At 44.6% G+C, this 26,333-nt stretch overlaps 1 protein-coding gene across 3 annotated transcripts in view; it reads right to left on the reverse strand.

Annotated features, from left to right (window-relative positions):
* Positions 1-26,333, reverse strand: part of CTDSPL2 (CTD small phosphatase like 2) — a 34,618-nt gene that overhangs the window by 819 nt on the left and 7,466 nt on the right. For all 3 annotated transcript variants that reach the window (XM_061376603.1, XM_061376605.1, XM_061376604.1), the window contains exons 2-12: positions 16,170-16,378; positions 12,335-12,473; positions 11,476-11,625; positions 10,827-11,042; positions 9,933-10,011; positions 9,545-9,656; positions 8,611-8,697; positions 3,554-3,616; positions 3,379-3,458; positions 1,189-1,315; positions 318-413 (exon numbers count right to left, since the gene is read on the reverse strand). In XM_061376603.1, coding sequence (XP_061232587.1) covers positions 318-413; positions 1,189-1,315; positions 3,379-3,458; positions 3,554-3,616; positions 8,611-8,697; positions 9,545-9,656; positions 9,933-10,011; positions 10,827-11,042; positions 11,476-11,625; positions 12,335-12,473; positions 16,170-16,355 — 1,335 coding nt within the window. In that variant the 5' untranslated portion in view covers positions 16,356-16,378. The remainder of the gene's footprint in view (positions 1-317; positions 414-1,188; positions 1,316-3,378; positions 3,459-3,553; positions 3,617-8,610; positions 8,698-9,544; positions 9,657-9,932; positions 10,012-10,826; positions 11,043-11,475; positions 11,626-12,334; positions 12,474-16,169; positions 16,379-26,333) is intronic.

Consider the following 26,333-nt stretch of genomic DNA (forward strand, 5'->3'; position numbering starts at 1 on the left):
TGCCTAAAGGGGCCAACGAGAAACCTGGAGAGGGGCTTGGGACAAGGGCCTGTAGGGACAGGCCAAGGGGAATGGCTTGAACCTGCCCGAGGGGAGACTGAGCTGAGCTCTTAGGCAGAAGCTCTTCCCTGTGAGGGTGCTGAGGCGCTGGCACAGGGTGCCCAGAGAAGCTGTGGCTGCCCCATCCCTGGCAGTGCTCAAGGCCAGGTTGGACACAGGGGCTTGGAGCAAGCTGCTCTAGACCATACAAATACCTAAAAGAGATACCTAAGGTTTGGGCAGTGGGTGGGGAAGAGCCACCTCAAGGAAACACTTACCAGCTCTACAAGTTTCTCCAGAAATGGAATCAATTTTAGGAGTTCATTGTCATTTTTATCCATGAACCAGCTTTCTATAGGAATTCCATTCGAAAGCTAACAAAGAGAGAATAAAACCATCAACACATGGTTTATACTTAATTTGTCTAAAAATGTAACTTGTGAAATAGCACTCTGAGGAAAAATGTTTCAAGCTGAAGTTTATTAATATATATTTTCCCTCTGAAGTTTGCACTGAACTTCACTTCCAAAATGCCTGCTTCCTTTGCATACCTCACTACACAGATTTCCACCTCAAAGCTGCAACAGAACTAGCTCTCAAAGCTCTGCAGATGGGAAAGGCGCTGCTGTTCTGAGGCACCCTCACACTAAAGCACTGGTGGATGCTGTGTGTGTGCAAGTGAGGCTGAGCCAAAGAACTCTTTGTTTTGCTGCTGCTTTGATGGAGGTGAGACGTTGGGGATCCCTCTCTGCATGTCATCCTCAGTGTGACAGGCTACCTGGCTGCTGGGAATGTCCCCCACCCAGTGTGTAACCCCATAGTACCTCAGCAGGAGCCATTTTCACAGCTGTGGTCACCTCAGCCAGAGATCTGATCCTAATCCCTTCACTAGCATTAAGGAATGAACTCCATGCTAGAGACCAAGCACCAGACTGCTGGCTTCTGCCAAACAGCTGAGTGAGAAGCAAACGTGACGGGTTACATGGTTCACCAGAAGTCACTCGCTTTGCACTTGATCAGCTCTTCACTAAATATAAGAGAAAGGCAAGCAAACCTGGCTGCTTTGGTAGGATTTGGCTCACGAGCCATGTGGAAGCTGTTAAATCAGGCTGCAGTGTTTCACCTCTCCCCCAGCAGCACCATCCTCACCTGGTAAGCAAAGGCTTGCGGTGAATTGTCAATGATGATGGTTTTTGAAAGGTCTCTACCAAGAATGTTTAAATCCTTGATGTAGTTTCCTTGTACACAAACACAATGCTCGCGGAAGAGTCGATGCCTGCAAGTAAAGCAGAACACTAATGAATGACACCAACTTACACAGCATGGGGAAGAGCTGACTCTGCCAGACGTTAGCCAGTTCTCCCATCCACCAGCTCCTTTTAAAAACTCTTCCCTTTTTCCCGTTCTCTTTTGAGCTTTTTCCCAGTAAAATGACCATTGAAGGTGATTTTACATCAGCCTCATTCTGAGGGCAGCTCTTTGTATTTACCCAGAAAAGCTCCACTCGGATGCAAGCAGTATCTGTGAGCAGGGCCCCCAGACTATTGTGATGGATCAACACAGGGACCCATGATACTCAAATGGTTTTGCAAGGCTCAAAGAGCAGAGATTCATCCTGCACAGGAGCCAACTTACTGGCTTTTATTGTCCTTTCCTTTTGCTGTCACAGCCTGTGGCCTCCCCACACCACTACATGCCAGAATACCATGTACCACAAGTGTCCTATGCTACCCCTGCTTGCAATTAACCTATTTCAGTTATTAGAACCTGAAAAAAGCCTTGAAGCCAAAACATTCCAGTGAGTTCTTCCTTTCCCATTAGCCTACTCCCTTTCCATTTATTACACAAGAAATGGATGGAGGGACTAAAAGGACCCAGTTTTAAAACAAACCAGGAATAACACATTTCATGGAGCATCACTATAACTTAGAAACAAATTGTAAACCAGACAGATGTGGGCTCTCACGGGGTTACTTCAGCATGCAGTGTCTTTAATGCTGCTTGCATTTTTAAGTGAAGCTTTCAGAAGCTGCACACAGTGTGCTCAGCTTCAGAGAGGGGCTGAGTTCCTAATGTTGCTATGGAGGAAAATAAGCTGATGCCTCAGCAGCGAATGAATTTAAATATAGATTCTGAGTCACATGTGTGGAGCGCTGACAAGTCTACCTTGAGGCTGATGCCAAAGGGACTCATGCCTCCATGTCAGCTTTTCAGTGGCACATGATTCACAGCTAAATTCATTCATCACATGAGTCTTTGTGCAGTTCTCAGAAGACTCTCTGGCTGTGTGGTTTGTTGCCATTCCCCTGCTCTAAACCCAGCTCTTGGAGGAAGATTTTGAACACTAGGGACGCACACTTGGACATGCAACCTTCCTTAACACGCATCCCCTCTGGCCGTGTGACGCAGGTAAGCTCAGACACTCCCAGGACTGGAAGTATCTGAAAGCCCAGTTTTAGCTGCCTGCTCAAAATGCAGTGGCAAGTCAGGCTAGCAAAGCCAAAGCAGGGTTCTGCTGTGCACGCCGTGTGAAAACAAGCAGTGAGATGACTGTTCCTGGATGAAAACCAGCAAACAGTTTATCTTCACACTCATCCAGAAAATGAGTTACTATGTGCCCAAACTACCCAGCGAAAACAATGGATGCAGGCATCATCTCTGTCCAAATGGTTGCTTTATTACGTGTGTAATTAAAATCAAGTCTTTCCTGACAACTATTACAATAAAATGCTGCGGTGACATACCAAGGGCAGCATTTACACAGGCCTGGCCCTGTCCAGTTTATGCCCTTACTGGGGTTACCCTGTGCAGGTGAATCCCTGAGAGGAGTCCTCTTTGGATTCAGCTTCCCCATGTAACATCCCACCTCCTAGATAGGAATAACAGGAAGAATCTCATCCAGCACAACATCTTTCTGCCCTAAGGAGCTGTTCTTGCAAAATGCCCATCACTGCCAAGCAAACTTGCCTATTAGGAAATGAAAAACTAAACCAGCTCCAATAGAAAAGCCACAAACAAATTACTTTGTGAGTAAGAAAGAAAACCATGCTGACTGTAAGGGTAACTATACAATTCACAACTTATAAGCAATCAGTAGTTCAGACCAAATGAATGGCTATGGGGTTTGGCCCCAGAGGGCGGTGTGAAGCTGCCTGGATTCATTCTACCCCCAAGGCAATAGCTCCATTCACTTCATTTTTCTCTCACTCTTAGACCAGACAAACCCACAAAGACTCAGTTCAGTGAGACATGCCATCAGCACATGCTTCAGCACACTGGATGGGAAACAGCACTTAGTTTGCTTAGAAACACCAGGTACATTCAGTTTTCTGGGTTTACCTGACCAGTTGCTTTTTAGGGTCTAGTATGTTCAATAACTTGTCTGCATACACCTTCTTAGAAGCGGTAAAAAGAATGATCTGTGGATTCAAGAGGGAAAAGCAATCATTTTGGGTATAAGGGTGTGAATATAATTTGACAGTGAAATTCAGAGGTAGCATCTGATGGGTTTTACCTCATAAATCTGAGACATACGTTCCAGGAATTCTCGGAAGAATGGCCTTAATCGGACATACACCTGCAGCAGAAATAGACTTCAATGAAGATTCAAAACACCTCAGCTATCACCTGCACTAAGCACCAGTTTGTAAAGACAAGGTCAAAATGAGCATTATGAACAAGGTAAACAGCAAATACTGACTCCCTGCAGAGTAAGAACTGAATTAAACCAATATTGCATTAGCTCACAGCCCAGGCAGCTCTAAGTGAAAGCATCAGGTGATAGAATCAGGCTTAACAAATTCACTGGAACATTTGGTGGAATTAGAAATAACTTCAGCTACAACCTAAAAGTTGGACAAGCCAAACCGAAACTGGTTGCTTTAAGCAGACATCCTGAATGAGCTTCACCAGTTGGACAACAAGCCAAACCGAAGCTGGTTGCTTTAAGCAGACATCCTGAATGAGCTTCACCAGCTGGACAACAAGCCAAACCGAAACTGGTTGCTTTAAGCAGACATCCTGAACGAGCTTCACCAGCTGGGCAGCACCAAAGCAGCTTCCAGCTGATGTGTGCCAGCACTGAAAGGGTATTAATGCTTTCCCTGCACACAGATTACAGCTGCTAATGGGAGTAGGTAGAGAGGATGGTATTTGGTTTGGAGATCTTCTTCAAGGGCTTGATTTCAAACTGAAAAGCTTACCCCCCGTTATGGAAGAAACACAGATGTCACCTCAGGAACAGCCTCTTCAGTATCTCTCCTACAAACTCTCCTGGCAACCAAAGCGGGCAGCCAAGTGATCTGCCAGTACTTCAACTGCTGCTGATCTCATTTATTGTTCCTTTTACAGCTGGATGGAACTGTATCGGTCACAGCAGCCAGTTACAAGGGGTTTTAGCATCACTGCGTTAGATCAGAGATCAGTTACGGCTGTCGGGCTCCTCGGGTGGACACTGCTCCTGCCTTGGTTTTTAGTTTGGTTTTTTAGTCCTGGGATAACCGCAGCATTGTAAGATGTTTTAGTTGTGATACTGCCAAGCAGTTATAAATGGGCATCTACCTTAACACAACCTCTATCTCAGTATCGATCTTTCTCTAAGGTGACATCTGAATGCAAATGAGAGATCCAGGAAACCCACTTTCCTGTCAGAACCTGTATTTCTCATTGCCACTTGCACAAACACACACTTCATTTAACAGTGCCCCCGGGTGCAGGCTCACTGCTCTGCTTTCTCTGGCTTGCGGCACTGGCACAGCGTAAGGCAACGACATCACTGCCCCAGCTACACCGACCTGGCACAGAACTCTGACCCAAGCAGAGGAATCAAGTAACCAAAGCAGAACAAAACACATCCCTCCCTGCCATGACTAAATGTGAGAGTACTTTTGAAAATAGAAGCCTAACAGTCATTTTCACTGGTTTTAATGACTGGAAGTTTGTCAACAGCAACACGTGCTGTCGCCTGCTTCAAAGTCACTTCACACTCACAAATGAACAATATGTATGCAAAGACCCCTCACAGCTCTATAGCAGGTTTTCTTGGTTATGTTTCTTCCCCCCCAAACGATCAACTCATGCCATTGTTTCAATGGCAACAAGATCTGAACTGTCAGTGTCTTCCTTGTTCAAAACACACAGGACTTGAGCTCTTTCCAGGTGGAACTGGAAGGAAACAGTATTCCTTTCTGCGTTAGAAAACCTGAACAAGACACGTGTGTTCCACTTGGTGCCAAAATCCCTGGAATTACCAGACAGAAGTGCCTGAAGCGCAGCCAGCTGTGGCTCTTCAAGGGCCAGAAGTGTAATTCTAGAGGCTCTACTGGACTAAAATGAAGTTATAGAATCAAATAGGTTGGAAAAGACCTTTAAGATCATCAGGTCCAACCACTGAGTGAATGCTGCCAAATCCACCACTAAATCATGTCACTAAGTGCCACATCAACATGAGACCTATCCCCACCTCACTACAACCTCCTTTCAGGTAGCTGTAGAGAGTGTCTTCCCAACCTAAGCCCAGATTTCTTGGTGGATATGCCAAAGAAACACCAATGCTTCCTGGCCTCCAGATCCAAAGCTTTATGGCTCTTCTGATATTCCCAAGAAACAGAGGGGGTCACTCAAAGGGAAAGCCAGAATTCCCAAGCATTGCTTGCTTCATTCCACTGCAGGTACAAAGTAAAGCAGTGATTGGTGACAATGAGATGGAACACATGTAACCCTGTATTCAGTAACTACAAGTGACCTATGGAGTTCCATAACGTCTTTCAAGGATCACAAAAGTCAAAGGGAATTATTCTGAGGCAGAGCAGTAAAGATGCACTTCCAGTGAAGAACAGAAAGGACCTGCCTTTTGACTACAGGCAGGGAGCAGGGAAGGCAGCTCCAGAGTGAAACAAAGGGAGGAGACGATCTCATACGTGGGACCTGAAGTCAGCAACAGAAACAAAACCTCTTTACCAAGAAAAAGATAAATTGCTTCAGAAGACAAGCTGCTTATCTCACTTATGTAAAGTAAGACAAAGTCTGAAGTCTACAGCTGAAGACCTGTCATTGGTTTTTGTTTTCCAGTCAGATGGAAGGCAGCACTTCACAGCGCTTAAGAAAACTTGAGCTGTGCAAAGGCTGGATTTTTACTAAGCCCAGAACTTAAAAACTGCCTTAGAGACTTTTTTTTTTCCCATGCAGAAAACAGGAACAAATTCATTGCCTCAGAAGCCTGACCTAAGCAAGCCCAACTGTGCCCGTCTCACAGATAGCTTTTTTAATAGAAATCAGCTCCGTGACTCAACCCAAGGTTTAAACCCTGTGTGTCAGTGCTGGAATCACACTAATGTCATCTTTCAGCTGGCAGAACGCTGCTCCATGCTCAGTTCTTCTGCGTAACTCCAGGGAAGTTGTGAGAAATCACTTGGAGCAAACAAACCTTTCTTTAAAACCAGACCCTCACCTGCAGTCACTGAAGCAAGCACCAAGAGAGCCATGTTCCTGGATGTAAAACTTGTGCTTGACTCACAGGCCAATGGAGTTTGGCTGGATTTTATAGGAGGCCTTCTAGAACCTGAGCCAGTCTGGTTCTTATCATTGCAGTACCCTGGGATGGCCAGGTCTGGAACATCTTTTCAGGAAAGTGCCTGGTTTGCCATACTCTTGCTGCAAGAGCACTGTCTTGATGCCTTCTGATTGGGAAGGAAATGGAAATGCTATGAACCCAGGCTCCCATCTGCAGTATTAACCAGGCCTAATGTGAGAAAGAGCAGATATTCAGCAGCAAAAGAAGTGCTGTTTATTCTTTCTTAAAAAGAATGAATAGAGAACTGTCCAATATTTCTGGAAAACCTACATGGAAGTGGTACATAATACTAATGGAAAACATCTTCAGCAATGTCTCTTCCACATCTTGGAGTTTTTCAGTGGGATATATTATGCAATCCTTTATATATAGTAACTTGCTGGCTTCTACTTTGCTGGGACAGCTCAGTTGGCTGCTTCTCTGCTGCCAGCTGAAATTACTGCCAAAAGGAAATGCGGAGATGTGAAATCAGCACAGGGCTGGTCCAGAGGTGCTGGTCAGACTGATAAGCAAAAGAAATACGCAAGAGAAAGTTTTATAAGCTGGTAAACAGCCACTCACTGACTAAAGCTGCTAAGAAGGGTATGAAATAACAAACTTCTTTCCAACTTTCATCACAGAAGATTTTTGCATATTAAACCCTAGTGAAAGATGAACTTAACTGTACCCTTAAGATACTCATCTTGCTTATTAGCTATTACCTAGTAAGAGATGAATGTTTGTCAGTGTCTAGTGATGAAAAAGCAGTAAAAACCAAATAGTGACCAGGAGAGTGTGCTTGAAGATAGCAGCTGCCTTTCTCAGGCCTGCAAGAAGCTACTGTTCCTCAGCAAATCCAGGCTGGACTCCAGAGAGAGCTAAGAGAAAACTCCAGCACCCACACAGTAGCTGTACTGTGTCAAGGGCTATACAGGCTTGTGTACAATGCCACTGAATAAAGCTTTAGAAATACTGCAAGTCACTCTCTCCATTGACTTCAGTTTCCTAAAGGCAAAAGCATAAACACACAGTCACTAAAAGAGCCGGTTATAGACAGAAAGTACTTGAATCATACTGAGATCTAAGAGAAGGAAGGGAAAACCTGAAGCTTTAGTCTTCCTGATGCTGTTAACAGTGTCAAGAGCCTCTAAAGAACTACTTCTAATGCTCCTTCCAAGGTCACCCTGGGAAGGAACTGTGCATGGCCATCACCAACTAAGTGATATGATAAACCCATGTTTAAAGTTTATTCCAGATTCCAAAGGGGTTTATATGCAACAGCAAAGAAAAGCACTTTTAGAATCAGGAAAAATACCAGGACAAGTGTCCTTTTAAGATGCCTGATGACTGCCTCATTCTTCAAAGACACTACAGTGGGGTCCAATATCGTGTGAACTACATGGTGGGGAAGCTGTGGCTGCTCCCACGTACACCACACAAAGGGACCTGAGAACAACAGCCTGGATCAGTGCAGCATCTCTGGTAGTTGCTGGAAGACAGCTCCTTCTTCCCACTTGTTCCTCTAGAGCAGGTCAATGTAAGACACACACAGCAACCATCTCCTGAGGCAGAACAAACCTGAACCCTAGCAATCCCCACAGGACAGTCAAACCATGCTAATACCCAGCAGGCTGGGTACATCACTGGGGAGTAACGAAGTAGAAGTGGCATTGGTGAAGTGTGCAACAAGACTGATGACTGGTCAGAACCTATTCAGTGTCAGGTACTGAAGATGTCTTCTCTACAGAGGGAAATGCCCAGCCAATGTGGACTGCTTTTCCCTGCCAAGGGAGGAATGTTAACAGTTGGCAATGAGCTGCTCCTGGGCAATGGCTAAACCACTGGTGCTCCTGCCTCCACCTGCAGCATCTCTAACCCAGGACAACCCCATCTGCCAAAGATGATACATTTATAACCAGACTAGACAGTTTGTTACCTCTCTTGAAACAAGACGGTAACAAATACACACAGCAAGAATTCCTATGTTAAAAGCTCTGTATTTTTCCATGCACAGTAATTACCTGGTAAATGACATCTTGAAAAAGAACTGGAAAAGTGAGTGCAGCATCTTCTAATTCATTTAGACTACAGTGCACTAATGTTTCATCCTATTAAAACAAGAAAAGATGGCATAAAGGAAAGAAAACACTGTGAAAGGAGTATTAAAAATAGATGTGAGTTTCTGGATTTTTATGCTCATTTTAAGGTAGGTTTATTTAGTCTAGAAAATATTTTTATGCAAGTGCTGTCAAGATTGAAGAACTCTTAAAATGAATAAATCCATTATTCTTGCAGGGTTTTTTAAATCACAACTGTGCACTGGGGGCACAGTTATAAGCAGATATCTTCATTTTGTAGGCTCTCCTGTCAGTCAAACCTGCACCCATCATTGTGAATAACATATCTGTTTATAGGGCACCAGCATCACTTGCCATGATAAACTAAACTAATGTTCCTGCAATCATTAACAGGCTCTGAAACGACTTTTCAAACAGGGAGACAAAGAGAACTTATTATCAAGACAAATATATTTTCTATGGATATTTGAAAAATCAACTTGTGACCTCTGAGCATAAAAACGTTGTAAGAATTAAAAGATTTGTTCTTGATCAACCCTGATGCAAGACACGAAGCTGAATTTTCCCAGTTGTTCCATCTCAGTTTTCCCACACTGGATTTAGGAAAGCTTTATGGGGACAGATAACTCTTTGTTTGAGACAGTAAGAGTTGTAATGCTTTTCTTCAGGCAGGATGCTAAGCACGCAGCCCGCACAACAAGCTTTCTGCTCTCGCCACTATCATCTTTTCCCAATGCAAACTATATTTAACTGAAAATTGTGTAACATTGACAAAGCCTTTTTGTTGAAAGCAAACACTTCTAATTTCAGCAACAAACAAAATGACAGAAGTGCTGCAGAGCCCCTGCTTTTGGAACGTGTTTATAACGACACTTACCAAGTCTAGAACTAAGGAGAATTCTGGTGTGCTTCTTGTTTTCAGTGGAAGAGCTGGCTTCCTGTTCAGTTGTTCTTCTGTTAGTGGTGGAACGTGTTTGATGAAATAATACCTGGAAAGAACACAGATTGGGCTGTAGATATTTATCTCACATTCATTACATTATGTTGAAGCCCAACTTAATATTTCAAATATTTAAGGCTGCACAAGACGTATTTTAAATTGAAAGAACCCCACATCAATATACACTTCTTTTTTTTTTTTTTAAGTTAAGAGCTTTTGGAGTTCATTTCCATAATATAAAAATCTTCCAACCTAAATAAGAACGCCTTAGTCTAACACCCAAAGCCACCAATTTAGTATTTGCAGTACAAACAGTAGCACTTACGGATCAAAGACTTCCCAGTCTTCTTCATAGGTAGCTTCTGCATGGGCTGATGAGTAGCCACTGTCTGGAGATACTGGTGCTAAAATTCAACGAAAATGACCAAACCAAAAAATAAAACAAAACACCACAAGAGCTGGTCTTATTAGTGCAGTCTGCAGAAGTGACAGCGTGCCCTTGGTATGCCATGCCCCAGACAGCAGTGCAAATCTCTCCCTGCAGCCCACCCTCTGTCCCCATGTGTCCTCAGAAATGGCCTGCACAGCTCCCATGGAAGCCACCTGAGAGCCCAGTGTCCTCTCACGCCACAGAACATCATGACCTGGCTGAGCTGGGAGACCCCACACAGCCTCTGGTGGTGGCTGGATGCACACACACACCAGCCGAAGAAGGTAGGCACAGCTCTTCCACCAGCACCTCCCACAGCTGAGGGGCCCTCTGGAAACACAGCAACACACCAGACCAGAAGGTCTGCACCAGACCCATGTATCCCACACCAGCCCCTCTATGCAGAGGTTAAATTCACTTCCCTGGAATTTCTAATACAAGAGATCAAAATGCTGCAAATTGCTCTTCTGTGATCAGCAAGCTCAGGATGTGCATTTCTAATGGAGTGGCAGGCTTCAGTATTCATTCTGGAATCTTTTGTTTTCATCTGAGGAAGTGTTATGAAGTCTACTGAGCCGTACTAGGAATAATAAGCTTTGACAAAACTGTGTCTTGGGTGCATAAACCAGGTTTGTCTATTAGAATAAAAATCACTGTTCCTACTGTTTGCATGCCCTAAGCAAATGTGAAATATTAGTTTCTAGAGAATGCAGGTGTTGGGGTTTCCCAGAGAGTACAAATCACACACAGCTTCTACACCTGAGTGCAAGGCAAGCACAGGTTTCTTACCTGTAAGTGGTGGCAGGTCCCGATCATTTGTTTCCTCCACCTCTTCCAAACCATTGTTGACGGTGGACCTGACCTGCACTGCTTGGCTCGTGTAAGCTGCCCCGTTGGTTGATGTTGCAGTACTTGTGGTAATCTCATCAACCTGTTCCATATCAAGCTGTTTGACTATCTCTTCAGCTTCAACAGCTTGTCCTGGAGAATCTGATCCTGATGTTCCTGGATTAAGATTTCAGTACATTCACAGTCATTAGCAGGCTGAGTTACCCACCAGAATGCTGGTATTACCAACCACACAAACAAATGATTCCAGAATAACTGAAGACAGTCACCTCTGACCCATGTTACAAAAATAAGACCCAAAATGAAGGTCATGACAAGTGCCTCTTACGTTTGGGACAAGGAACTTAATACCAGTTACTATCACATTTTTTTAATGAAAGATACACCACTGGGTACTTACACCTATAAAAGAAATAGCCTAAGGCTTCTTTTATTAATTATCAACCCTTCAAACCCTTGGGGAGCCCTTTATCAGGCAGTAGTAACTCCTGGTCTGTAAATCAGCACGTGAAGCGTACTGCTACTCAAAAGAGCTTGTTCCTGAAAACCCCTACCATTCTGAGCTTTAACACGACCAGATAATACTCACCATTTTTATTTGCTGGTGAAAAAAAATTGAAAACAGGAGAAAATATGGTTCCCAGTAACGTGGTTCGGGGGGGGCTGCCAGTGGTAGGATTATCTTCTAGTTTCCCATTTTGCTTTACATGTTGGTTTGTCATTTCATAACTTCCAGCTTCTGTAAAAGAAAACTCATGAGGTACAACGCCACCCTTCTGGTTTTCACACATCCTCCCTTTAATCAGTATCATTTTCATCATAGGAGAGATCCCTCTTGTTTACAGTTCAACTTGGGCAACAACAACAACAAAGCAGCCACCCAGTCTCGAGATAAAAGCTTAGCACCATCTCAGCCCTACAAATTAGGAAGCACTCCTTGTTTATAGAAATTCTGCTACACATTAACAAACAGTAGAAGTTTTAATCCTTTAAATGAGCTTGATAATGGAAGACACTTCAAGCAGCTGTGCATCCTTCCCAGCACACAGCTGACAGTATCAGTGGGGTTCCACTAGATGGAGGCAAGAGAAAGTGTCAGTGAACTCCAGTGCCTGGAACCTCTAAGCTTCCCTATAATTAATGCTTCCCACACACAAACACACATCAAATACGGTTATGAAGTAAAACCCTTTTTAGTTGTTATCACAGATAACAAAGGGCACAGAATAAATCTTCACATTACAAAACAACACATAACAGTAAAGGTTTTCCATAAATGTGCATGTGCAGCAAGGTACATCCTAGAACTAGGAACTGCCATCTCAGGCCTGAGCTCCAAGACACAGCTCTGAGCCTGGAATAAAGAGGAGTTATTTACTTCCCAGTAACAGGTCTCTGTGCTGTCTGTACAACTACTGCAGCAACACAGGATTAGAGTGTTCACAAACCTCCATTCATCTGACTTTTCCGTCGCACTCGAGAGATCTGTTTGTTAGGCTTTTCTCCTGCTTGAGGTGTGGATGTGATCAAGTTGTTATCGATATCCCGCTCGATCCTACTTCTTTTTGCAGGATTTTCTCTTTCTTCCTTAAAATAGAAAAGGAGGAAAAAAAGGAACATACTGAATAGTGCCTCTTTTCTCCAGTGGATACTACCAGAAAATGTCAGCTGTTAGAGGAAGTTTCACAAAAGATCCATTTATTGTTCCACTTCTAGATGCACAACATGCGACATGTATCTGGCCAGCTGGACATTCAAACTGACACAGCTCAAGGTAAACAGCAAAATATCAGGAAAGAAAACCTGGAACTTCTGTAGTAGAAAAACTGGCTTTAAGTTCTATTGCTCTGGATAGCCCATTTATTAATACTTGAGTGCTGTGCAGCTTGGGATCTGTAGGTACAAGGCAACTAAAATTACAGGGAACTTGATTTCTCTGTCTGTGAGACATCCAGGAAGCAAAGTTTACAATAGCCCATGTGGAGGTCGCCACCATGCTCCCTACACAAAGTGGGTTCCTCAGTTGTATACCTGGACAGAACCTGCTGCTATCCAGTCCCTATCAGATGGCAAAACTCAGCTGTTAAGAACACTGTAGACAAGGGTTATGGCTCAGTGAGTCTTCTTACCTTAAGTAAATGGCTACTCTTTGCTGTGGCACTTGCATGAATGATACAGAACCAAACATTTTTGCCCGTTTTCTGTGCGTGAGTATACATACAGACACCCATGTTTAAGACCCAAACCATTCTACGAGTGTATTCCATGATTCTAAGACAGGTTTCTTGCTCTCTTCCCCCAAAGCACCTACTACAGCTTAATAAAATGGCAATCTGAAATCTAAAGCAGAACCATACAGAGGACACTGAAATGTAAGCTGTGAGACAATGCAAAATGAATTACAGATCAAAATAAATGAGGACAGAGACCATGCCAAAGTCAATGAACATTTCCATTTGAGAGTTACAGAATTACCCTCCTGGAACTGCAGTTTCACAGCTTTAAAAAGAAAAAAGGTTTTGTGTGCTCCAAAAAAAGTAACTGGATCTTGTAGAAAATTTAATCTAAAGCCCATGTGAAGAGTACAGTGGCTGAGAGAAATACTAACACACATGGAAGCGGGCTGCCATGTGTCTCCCTGACCTGATATAAGAACAGGATGGCAGCTCAGCTCCTAGGACATCTGTGCAAAAGTTCAACACTGGGGAAAATGGGGGAAATTCACTTGTAAAAGCTATCAATTGGCCTTCATAAAATGAGCTGTGCTCTTGGTCTGCTTTATGGAAAACAAGTGTAGAAACACTCTAATAATTACACTGGCAACAGGTACCAGCAGAGGCAGGAAGAACTCACTGACCTGGGAGGTCCCTCTCATGCTCCAGAAGAGGAGCTGTCACAATGTGGTCAGACAGCTCCCACTGCTGTGCCTGTGTTGTACTGGTCAATAGAATTCAATTGTGAGATCAGTGATGATGCTATTGTGCTACTTGCTTTATACACTGAAAATTCAATTGGACAGGTATAGGATTAAATGTACCCTGTTTTATGTATTTATATAACAATCTATTTGAATTCTATGATCTATTCAACTCAGGATAACCCATTATGATCAATAACTGTGCCATAAGAAACACGGTGATGTCACACCAACACAAACATGTTGTTTGCTGTTAGGTTGCTTGCAGAAATCCCGTGTGTATCAGGGAATGGGCTACACTGAGTTGGAAGGTTGGAGCTCAGTGCACTGTCTGACAGCGCTAGTGCTAGAGCCCCAAATCAGGCAAGTTGAGAGGAACCTCTACAACATCTCCACTGTTAATATTTAGGAATGCTCACAGTACTCCCCACAGGCACCCATGTAGTGGTTTTTCTGGTGTATCAGATCTGACATTTTGGAAATGACACTGTTGTGTTCTCCATGCTATTGCTGACTTGCCAGTGGGCTCTGTGCTAGTAAAGGACCTCAAGACCAGACCTGTCACCATCCACACTCAGAGCCATATGTTAGTCTCTGGTTTCTCCAACTTGAATAGCTTGAGGCTTTTTCAGGGTCTGTTTGTTTGAGGAGTATTTCCAACAAGGCATCTTTACCACACCAGATAATGACCTGTGACTATGATCGCAACCCAGATATACTTGTTCCAGAGACAGTTATTGCCCTAAATCCACATCCCCTCAGTGCACACCCAGAAAGAAGCCACTCCTCAAGTCATACCCATGCACTATCGCAAAGAGTTCTAACGTTTCCATGGCAGCCTCCAGACTACTTGGTTAAGTCATTAGCACTCTGGAAGATAGCCCGGCACTATCAATATCGTGCCATACTAATGCCACTGGAACCACTCCAAGTCCTGCTAGGAGAGGACATGAAAGGAAACAGAGGAAAATGTGGACACTTTATATTAAAAAACCTGTCAAGGAAATGAAGAACAAAATGTAATCCAAAGCTTTGGGAGAGGAAGAGAAGCGGGGGAGAGGGAAAGTGAACCCAGCCTCCCAGAGACAAAGGGAAGGAAAAGCAGACATACTTCCCTTATCTTAGAATTCCAGCCTAAAATGTTTTGCTTAGATTTCAGCATTTATTGCATGGGTTTTGCAGCCAAACTGTTGCACTGCTGAGCTACATTATCGATGGTGAATGCAGAAGAGATTAATTGTCGTGCCGTAATGAAAACCAAGATGTGATTTAACCCTTTCTCCTCACTGCAGTGCTCCTTTGTGGGTACCTCAGTGTTTCTACGGCAGTTAACACACGCCAGGAAACATGAACTTCCACTCTAGTTTTACAATTTAAGAAGACACTGTTACTTTAACTGAAGTTATTTCTACTTCACCTTGTTACAAACTTAGGGCTTCAACACTTGGGTCAAACCTCAGAAAATACTTCAGGACTTTCGATTTTTAGGTCTCATCTAGTTACTTTGGGATACATTTTAACTCACTTCTGACTTCGTGGCTACTCTTCTTTACAATGTACAGCTACATAATGACAATGGTTGGGCTGCTGTGACCAAATTAAACCTCCTTTTTCAACTGGCCTCCCTTCACACAAAAGAAACTTGTTTCTTGAAGGCTTTGGAAGCAATTGCAAGGTTACATTCAGCCCATCAAAGTTACATATATATATATATATATGTGTGTGTGTGTGTTTCACTCTCAAAACATACATTAAACAGGTTCTAACAAGTGAAAATGAGTAAGGTTGGGGTTTCTGAATGAAGACAGCTGAGATACAGTGGTTTAGCCCTGACAGCGTTTGTTTGACCCGCTGAGGGGCAGCATTCACTGTAGTAATACACTGAGTAGTCACAGCAATGTCAGGAGAGTTGAACTTGTGAGGTTTAACCTTTATTGACTGAGGAACTCCTACACAACTGTGAATCAAATGGCTAAAATACTGAGCAACTTCATACTTACAGAACTGCTTTTCTTAGTTGCCAATTTTGGTAATTCCTAAGTTTCGGGAATGCTTCAAACAGAACTTAAAAATCTACTGAATTTATCAGTCAACGTTTTCACAAAGCAATACCTTGGTGGTAAATCCTGGGCCTTCCTGAGCTGCCTTAAACACACCTACCACTGACTCCTGTAGGCTTTGCAGGTCTGCTCTGGGTCATTTAATACCTGCTACAACCAGCACAGGGGTTTGCTGTCTTCTAACTCTTGACAAGTATCTCTTGCTTCCATCACATTAAGAACAATTTCTTACAGAAACGTTTTAAATCAGATTTAACTGAACGTGCCCCAGTGAAACAGCAAAAGCAGCAGCCCCCTGCTGCGTACCTTGGGCGTGCTTCCTTTGATGAACTTTTTGATGGATGACAGCAGGCCGGTGTCATTCTTGGCGGGCCTGCCTCCGCTGACAGGTAAGCTCTCCTCCACCTCCGAGTGTTTCCTCTTTGCCCTCAAAGCACGTGCTTTGTGGATCTGATTCGACTGCTGAGAAGCTTTCCGCGTTCTCAGCCTCATTTTCCTGTGTACCACATGTAAAGCTATAAAAGGAAAAAACACCAGGAATACTTTAGTCATTGAAGAAAAGAACTGAGCTCCAGAGCCTGAATTCAAAACATTATATAACACTGACAGTGTTCTGATGCACTAAGCTTTTACATCATGTAGATGGCTTAATTTAAATCAAAGAGAAGAGCTATTTAAGTTAAAGCGTAACACTGGCAGAAGAACAAATGAGTATAATCTGGCTGTGGGTACATCTAACCATTAGATCAATGAGGTTTTTGCATAACCCTCCAATCCAAGTAGTAGGAACAAAAATTCTACCTGCTTTTAAGATGAGGATTGTGTGTTAGCTGGTGTCTTCAGCATCAAGTGACTAGACCCAGTGACCTAGGCAGCCCTCTCCAGCCCTGTCCTCCTCATAATACTTCATTTTAAGTCTCCACATTAAATTTGAGCTGAGGCATAGATCTATATTCATGTCAAGTGTTCATAGAAGAAGAAATGAAACAAGACTGTGTATTCAGCTTGGTGAGGGTACAGCAGCCCAGCAACAGAACCCACGATTGCTCTTCAATACAACTCTATCTGGGGATAAGATCCAACCACAGCAAAACTTGTGCAAGGGTGATATTTATTAAAGCTGACTAAAGGACCATTCCAGGGAATGTGTCCCATTTATCTCTAACCTTTAACTGGACCCCTGGTACAGCCAAATGTAACTGCTCATCTGGGCCGAGGGACACTTCTCCAGCTGACAGAAGCTCCCACTCAGGTCAGTTTGAATGGGGGCTACTCCTGTGCTTAAAATGATGCACAGACAGGATGAGGAGCAGAAAAAAAGCAGCAGTAAGAAATCCCTGCGAGCTGTACTGCACACAAACACTGGTAAGCCACTAACAGGCATTTCCCAGCTGAACTCATGGCAAAAAGCATTTTTTTTAAAGGAAAGCATATGCTTATCCTGATGGGAATGGGTATTTGCTTTTCTGAAGTTCATTTAGCAGGCATCTTACTGCTGAAGAGACAGAATAAATAGTCTGTAACGTTTAAAATACAAGCAATGTCACAACAGCTCTTCTGTTCAGGAAAAGGCAATGGTGGCACTGGAATGATTCAGCCACACTGGGATAACAGCCTTCAAAAGCTGTTCACAGCTAATGAGGAATACAATAACTACTGACACCACTGCTGGAAGGCTTAGCAGAAAAAGTGCTCAAGTGGTATAGTCAAGAGTGAAGTACTTCACTTACATACAATATTTAACTGCCAGCAAACAGGGGATTTCAGTTCTCAGAGGCACATGTCCAGCACTTTCCATCAGCACATCATACAACTGTTTTCAGGGGAAGTCAACATTCCTAAAGGACAAAGCTACAGTGGAAGTGGACTCGTATGTGAGGTTCAAGGGAAGACAACAGAAAACCATAGTCTACATTGATAAAAACTGGTTCTCACAACCTTGTGTCCTCTAGTAACAGAAGCATTAGAACTCCCAAGTCCATGAAAGCATCTTTTCATTATTAGTATTTGCACTTTGTTTAAAAGGATCCACTGTCCATGGAGGAAAGCGATGCAGAGAAATAATGAAAATAATCCCAGAGATTTTAGTTCAATTTCCTGTCCCTGCTCCTTGCACCAGGAAAATAAAGAGAAACATTCCTATAGCAAGACATGAACTCACCCTGCCCGTTATCAGAACCTGCATCTCCACTTTGCTGTCTCACAAAGCGCTGCCAGGGGAAGTTCTAATTAATCACCTGTGGTCTCAAGCCACTCCAACTGCACAAACTACAGTCAACCCTCTGTGCTAGAAGCAATCTGCAAAGGGTGTGTTACACACAACAGCAGCAGTCAGAGAGATCGCTCATCCCTAAAATAGATGTTGAATATATAAACGTGTATACAAGTGAGATTCTTATTTACCTAGTTCATAAACCTCTGTGAGGTGGGAAGAGAGCTGCACTGAATTGCTCCAAGTTTATGATAGAGGATGAACAACTGCTTCCCATGGGGAATTAGGAGTTAAGTAAATGACACTAAACCGCAGTGGGATTTCCTATCTTCAAAGACGTAAAGCACACGCACTGAAATGTTACTTACACATTTTGAAAACCTGGAAAACACCCTGCAACGTGACTGTGTGAAACAGCAGGCTTAAAACGCAAGGGGAATATGTAAGACACCGAAAGACAACCGACACCAGTGAGATTCCAGTGTGAGAATGAAACTATTGCTTCATTTGCTATCCTGCAAGTTGCCCAATTTTTCTAGAACTGAAGGAACTATCAGGCAGCCACAAGATGAACCAATATAATGTCTGTCAATGAGAGTATGTATTTATCCAGCAAGGAACCATTCAACTCATCTGTATACTGCTGCCAGAGTTCTTTGGCTCATTTCACACCCTGGATATCAAGCCTGGGGTTATAAATATCTCTAATGGACTTAGCAACAGCTCCCTACAATCCTCTCAGTGACAGAAGTTTGCTTTCCTGATGCCCGAGACCTTTGGCATGGATGGGTTTTGACTTACAGCCGTGTTTCTTTCCTGAAAGCAGCACAATGCAGACTCAGACACTTCACATCCTCACTCAAAGCACTCAAGCCTAAACACGCAGGTGATTTCCTTCCCTGGGCTCACTCAGGCTGGGTCTCCCTGCTCATGCCATCAGTGTGAGCCCCTGAAGGGCTGTGTCACCACAGACTGCCACAGCCACCCAACGGGGCTGTGCTTGGGTCTTGCACTGGGACAACAACCCAACAGTCAGTGCATGGGGGCATCACACCAACCTACCCCAAGTGACTTCTGCTCTTCAGTTCTCTTTCAACAGGTTCTCTTTCAAGAGCTTGCAGCTCAAAATCTTCCCTCTGTGCAGCCCTCTAATTCCTCCTCATTGAGAAAAGTTGGTACTGAACCACAGCATCATGAACCTGAAGCCAACTAAACACATGAGCAGCAAATATGCTGAACATTTAAAAACCCAACTGATGTTTCTGTTCTATGTGTTAAATTCTCAAACCCCCTTCTTTCCTGAATTCCTTCTACAGTTCCAGTAAACCCAAAGAGTGGGGGGAAAGAAATCCCGCATCCTTCAAAAGAGAAATACACAGCAAAGAGGGACTAAATGGGATTCTCACTGAACAACGCATGAGACAGGAAAACAAGGAATGAAGGAGCTGTTAAAAAGCAGCAGCAGAGGAGCTACAGCTGCAGTAAATCCCCATTTTCCTGCATCCCCACACCCCAAGCTGTCAGGCACACCACCCTGTAAGTACTGCTCTGACTCCATGGCATGGGTAGGGTGTACCTACAGGAGAAACATTCCTGTGAATGACTCACTTCTCTAAGAGCATGCCTCCATGAGCTTTTCACTTGGGGAACTACCCCCCCACATGCAGTACTACTGCTTTACCTGCTTTTCCCCAAAGTGCTGAAGGAAATGAGGTGAGGCCCATCTAATGACAGGGTTTAAGACTTCCTGATACATTGGATGGAAAGGGTGCATTTGTTTCTCTCTCTCATCAGTTTCTCTCACACTGCAATGCCCATGCCTCTCCCAGGCAGACCAGAGGCTACAAGCTCTCCCTGCACCTTGGAGAAGGTCCCAAGTTCCCCAGCACCAGCAGAAGGGATATGCAGAGCTGGAGAGAGCTCGGGCACTCACCCAGCCACGCTCCATGGGGCTGAGATGGACTCTGAGCTTCTCCTGGGAAGTGAGAAATAAATGGAAGAGGAAAGGATGGAACGTGTAGGACAAGAGGAACCGGCCTCAAGCTGCACCAGGGCAGGGTTAGATGGAGCTGAGGACCAATTCCTGCCCCAGAGGGTGCTCAGGCATTGGAACAGGCTGCCCAGGGCAGGGCTGCAGGCACCGGCCCTGCAAGTGTTCACACCCCATGGAGACGAGGCCTCAGTGCCATGGGTTAGGGGTGGCCTTGGCAGTGCTGGGGGAAAGGTGTTTTCCAACCTGGCTGATTCTACAGTTCTATCGCATCAGCTCTGCTGGGACCCTCAACAAGAGAGCTTCTGCTGCTACAGATGACATTAACCTCCCCCTGTGGACATGGCCTGTGTTGAGGGAGTATGTTTTCCTACTGCCATAGCACACCTCCTTCTCAAGCAATGCAACTCCACGGCATAAGGCTCCCTGTGCCCATTCATCAGCTTTGGCCATCACGGGGCTGATGATCAGCGAGTGTGAAAAATTCACACTGCAAAACAAAGCATGCTGAAAAAAAGCTGTGGAATACATGCCATTAACCATCACAACATTCTTCTTGCATTCCTTCCACAGCATTTCTTGAAACATTTCTTACACAAAGCCAAGAAGGCAGTAAAATTTGTTCTTTTTTCAAGATTTTTGAGTGAGTGTCAACACGTGCTGTATATGCTGTAGACAGAGATGGATATGTGCCCAACGCACACAAAGCTGGGAACCATCCCCAAAGCTGACAGCATCAGTGACAACTGATGTCTGGCTTTGAATCTGTGAGGTACCAGTGGCAGGTTCAGCATCCCACCATCAACCAGTTCAGATAATGCGGACTTCACTGCTGAGAAACTGTGCTCCCTTCTCCAGGGATTTGAGGACACACAAGCTGGAGCACAGCAGATGGATCCAGAGAAAGAGGAGCCAAACCCAAGTATTTCTTCCGTTTCCTTTTAAACAAATAATGCCAGTCATGTTTCATCAGCACATTTCCTTACTGTGACGTGACCCAGATTTCGAGTATGAAGAAACATCCCAACAAGACGATGTGCTCATGGAGCTGGCTCCAGTCCATTCACACTGGTGATGCTTTCAAGAAACACGAGATCTCATGCTAGTGTACACAGAAGCCTGAGGCACCATGGAAAATGGACAAGAAGGTGGTAAGCCTTTGCCTGGTGGGGAGAGAGAAATACGGGACAAATGATAATCCTTGTGTGATGAGATACCTGCCTGGACTCACAACAAAGCCAAGGAAAATGACTTACAGATAAAGCCTTTCATGAGGACAGGCCCCAAAGCGCTTCACAGACTTGAAGGAAATGCTTGTTGTTAGTTCAGAGATGTTGAGACTTTCCCCCCTCAAACACTTTTGGCCTTTCTTTACCAACTTATTCTCCTTCCCTGGAAAACTACAGCAATTTCATGCTACTGCAGGCGACGTATTTTGGTTTTTACAACACACTGGATTACTGGCCACATCTCAAATATTTCAGTGTGTTTTCTGCAACTGTCTGCTAAAGAGACAATTACTAACCAGGAAACCACGATTCGAGGAAGCCTGCAGTACAGTGCAGGTAAGAGCAAAATGAAAAGACAACGATTTCTAGAAACAGCCGAGCACACTATGTGCTACTCAGCTGGTGGTGCTTGGTTATGAAATCTGGATAAACATGTAAAGAAACCACAAGGTCCCTCAAAACAGTAGCTGGCAACTACAACACTGGAAGATGCAATGCAACCCGCACCTCTCACTTCCCATCTTTCATGGAAAGCACCTCTCCTCCTCCCCATCTTTCAGGTTACAGTCATTCCAATCCTAAATAAAGTCATGCTTGAAGCCCCTGGTCTTCAGCCCCTCATGTGAACCCCTGCTCCTCAGGGTGTCTGCCTGGGGCTCACACCCATCCCTCTGCTTTCCCAGAGCTCAAGCACTTCCCCTAAAAGACACACTTTCTAAGAAAGACTTTGCCAAACAACAAAGAAGGCTTTTTATAACTGGCCTTAACAGGAGAAAGCTTTTCTGGTACTTCACTCTCTACCCCAGCAGTCACATTTCTAGGCACCATTGTTCTGCCAGTGAGGCTTTGTTTTGGATATACTGCACGCATTAGGAACCAAAAGTTTATTCCCTCTTGGCCAAGATATTTTTCTCTTTGCAGCTTGTAATTAATTCAGTCTTCTCGCTTTGGATCTGACCACTAACCAAGCAAGAGAAATGGAGAGCTAGGTTGGTTGTAGGAGAGTTAATGTCAGAGCAGAACCCCAAAACCTGCTGCTGAAGACAGATCCTATTCACAACGAGCGATGTTCCTGAGACAAGAATTCGATATTAGTCATCACTGGACCCTGGCGCTCACCAGTAGCTGTGATGGTTTGAGAGGGGAGTTTGCAGCACCCGAGTTTTAGCCGAGAGGGTAACAAATCCCCCCAGAACCAGCAGTGATCCTGGGCTGGGCTGGAGCAGCTGTCCCCAGGCACACTGGGTGCTCCGGACACTTAATCCATGCTGCAGGCACAGAGCAAGCCTATTTTTGGAAGTCATCTCCTTCTTGTTACAAGCCGTGGTAGAGCCAGGTTGCTAAACACTTCCTGAACAGCCCTTCCAGGATGCTGGCTGACCACAGACAAATCCTAATGACTTACTGGGTTTGATTGTTGTTTAATTGCTGCTCCGCACCAGTTCTCTTTTTAATTGAGAAAAACCCAACTAAACCACCCAACAGCAGTAACAAGCCCCACTGAGTCCTTGTTGGACTGTGGAAGCCACAGAGTAACTGGTGTGTTTGTTATGAGAAGCTAGTAATTTTTGCAAGGTCCACACAGAGAAGAGAGCTGCATTTTGCTTAACTGCTCCAGAAACCCTAATCTTGCTGTTCTTCACCTTAATCGCCCTGTGGGATCAGAACCACAATCACACATCCTGCAGGACTCTGTCGGGTTGCTACCTTTTAAAGGCTAGATAAGGCTTTCGGCTGCTCTTTTGGCCTTAAAAACAGCAGAGGGTTTTATTGTAGGATAAAACCTCTTTAAATGATAATACCATTCTTACTGCCCTGGAAAACAGTTTTCCTTGGTGCACTCTGTAGCTTCAGAACCTTTACAAATAGCTTACACCGTGCTCTCTGCCTCACCAGGGGCCGCTGCCATGCTCCTCTCACACCTGGCTTTCCTGATTTCAAACACAAAACTCAAGCACCTCTGTTGTTAAAAGCAGGGAAATGCCATCCCAGCCAAGATTCCATCAGCCCCTGTCGCACACATTTGAAACTTGCCCTTTTCCATGAACATGCTGCTTTAACCCTGACACATTCATTGCCCTTTCTGGCCTGTTTCTCACATGGAGAGCTTCATTCTTATAAACCGCAGTCTCCGAGATGAATGTGCTCATTTGTGCATGTACACAAGTTAAAACGGATATGAACACAACTGCTCAGGTTTTAAGAGCCTTACCAGTGAGGGATGGTGTGTTTTTACACCCAACCTTAAAAACACAATGTTGATACATTAGGAACTTGAATCACATTGTGTTTCAAGAAGGAACTGAACTGAGGACCTGTCTGATCCCATCCCAACGAGGCTATCTTACACACCTTATTTTCTTTCATTATTCTTTTCCCTATTATATTTTGGGTGAAAAATCCACAAGGAGAAAACAAACCTCAGTGGCTACTCAGTGGGAAGTCATAGGACATTTCAATATGCCAGTATTACAAAGTGTAACAAGCACAAGCCACTGACAGCAGCAGAAGTCCTGTACCCAGAACTGATTCACATCCACACTATAATCTTCCACTCTTTGATGCTCCCCTGAATTCTGCTTCTTTATTTCCCTAGGTAATTGCTTCCACTTTGGTCTAACATATCTCTGCCACTTTGAAATGCCTGAGGTGTAATGAAATAACTTTATGGCTGTAGAGCAGCAGATATGGCTCTGGAAGCAAACAGGGAACTGCTCTGTTGAGCAAGAAGACAGTTTGCCTCGTGCCTTCCATTGGAAAGCTGCATCTGAGGAAAAGTTGGGAGCTACAGAACTATTAATGTGACTGTCAGTGATGCCTTGTGGTGCGGGTTTACATCCTGCATGCGTCTGTCACACTAGTAAACCCCAATGGAAGAGAGGTGGCTGAAGCCTCCACCTCCACACTCAACCCTTAACCTGTATCTATAGATTTTAAAGCAGAGAAATGTGCAAGAACCAGAAGTGCTGATGCCACCCATAAACCTACACAGTTGCTGGATTTTAATTCCTCCTGGTTTGAGGAAGAAACCTGGCCTCCCCATCAGGGATCCCACAGAACAGGAGGGCCCAGCCATGCTCCAAAGCAATGCCAGTCTGTTTGACAGCGGTTCACTCATTCCATTCCAAAGCAGTTACACTAATTTGGAAAAGCTTTCCAGATACTGAGGAGAGCTAATTTATCTTAAATAGCAAACACTTGGAAGCAAGTTAGCTGTCACCCATGTGCCACATGCTACAGACGATGATACGCCCAACACTTTGCATTAGAAGCACTGCAGAAACAATTTAGCAAAATCACACCAAAGTATTTTTGATATTTAGAAGTGTTCTAAGGAAAACAGCAGGGATGGAGCCCTCCCTCCCCTGCACCCCCTCCAGCTCAGGGGTACTTTCTCCCTGTGCATTGTGGCCAGGCAGAAGGAAGGGGAAGGCAGTTCAAGGAGCCAGCTGTCCATGGCACAGGGGGCTCAGCGCCTGTCCCCGCTCAGCTCTCACTCCATGGCAGGGCTGCAGCTCTGGCACAGCCCAAGCCCATCTAAACACCACCATAGCCCTGTACCCTGCCTGAGGCCGTGCTGGCACACAGGAGCCCTTCATTTAGCCATAGCTTTAGGCCAGCTTAGTAAACTGCAGTGTTCCAGCACAGGAACAAGGGGTGGAACACAGCTCCTGGCAGGAGGCAGGGCAGCTACAGTAGTAAACCAGCAAGCCCAAGGCATGGGGGTGAAGCACTGTACCACAACCTCCCATGGTTAACTGCAGAACTTAACACAACTACTCACTGCTGAGCTCTCTGGCAGTCAGATGGTATTGCTGGCACAGGGCTCTCCTGGATGGGGCTCAGAGCAGCTCACAGCAATACACAGGAGAGAGCTGGTCCCTACAGGCAGGACAGAGGAGGTCTCCCTGTTTAAAGCTTCACCAGGAGGATACAACCTGCGTCACTGTGTGCTCTCCAGGCCAAGGAGCACATCCTGGCCTGTGCCACTGACTGGTCAATGGGACTGTAGCAGCCCTGACTGCTCCAGGCTGCTTTGGAAGCACAGCCTCGTCTGCTTCACTATCAGCATGAGGCTGGGCTTGTGCTGATGCGATCATTGAAACTATTCAGGTTTCAAGTTTTCCTTTTCTAGCACGTTATTTTAACTAAGACCATCCATCACAGATTTTTTAAGCAACAGTATTTTATGCCATGGGTTTCATTTGCTTATTGTACTCTTTGATGGGCTGCATTCTTTAGCATTAACATGAACAAGCTTTTTCTGTTACAGCTGATTTTTTACAGCCTTGTTTCTAGAGAAAATAAGGCTTATACAACAGCACTGTCCACAAGTGTGTGCCAGTCCTCCTCTGGGAAACGGAACCCACTGACCGACAGCAACCAATTCTACAGGAGGGAAATCTCAAACTACCAAGTTCCTCCAAGTTCAAGGGAAATCAGAAGCTCTGTAGGTAGGTCAGACCCTTTTAACACCTCCAACAAGCATCAAAAGGGCCCCAGCCCAGCCCTTCCCCACATCCCCTCTGGCTGCACTTCCTAGCCTAACTCCAAAGGCCAGCTCCCAGCAGAGCCTGGGCAGTGGAGGAACAACCACACACCCACTCCCAGCACAGCCATCAGCCAGCTCCCAGTGCAGGCACTGCAGGAGGGACTCCAGGGGAGGTGGGGGTACCCAAAACACTGCAGCCAGGGTACTGGGCAGAATTACAGGAGAGGAGGGGCTGGAAGGCACAGAGGACTAGAGCCTGTGCAACAGACTGTGCTAACTCTGCTGTTCAAGAAACAATATAAAACCAACTGGAATATTTTAGCTTGTGCCTATTTTATTAACAAGATATTGATGATGCAACGTGACAATAACTCAAAAGCAGAGTTTGCAGAAAAATGCTGAGCACACCATTCATGTAGACAGTTAACATCTTTTGCCCCTGTCCACTACAGGGGTCGAAACTCCCACCCACATTTCAAAACCTGCACATTAAAGTGTGTGTGGGGGGAATCATTCTCATCCTTTCAGTTTCATCTATGTTATAACA

The sequence above is a fragment of the Neopsephotus bourkii genome, unplaced genomic scaffold, assembly GCF_033783945.1.
Source record: "Neopsephotus bourkii isolate Nb327-2 ecotype Australia unplaced genomic scaffold, CSIRO-AGI_Nbou_v1 NB_1723, whole genome shotgun sequence".
In the NCBI taxonomy this organism is placed as follows: Eukaryota; Metazoa; Chordata; class Aves; order Psittaciformes; family Psittacidae; genus Neopsephotus; species Neopsephotus bourkii.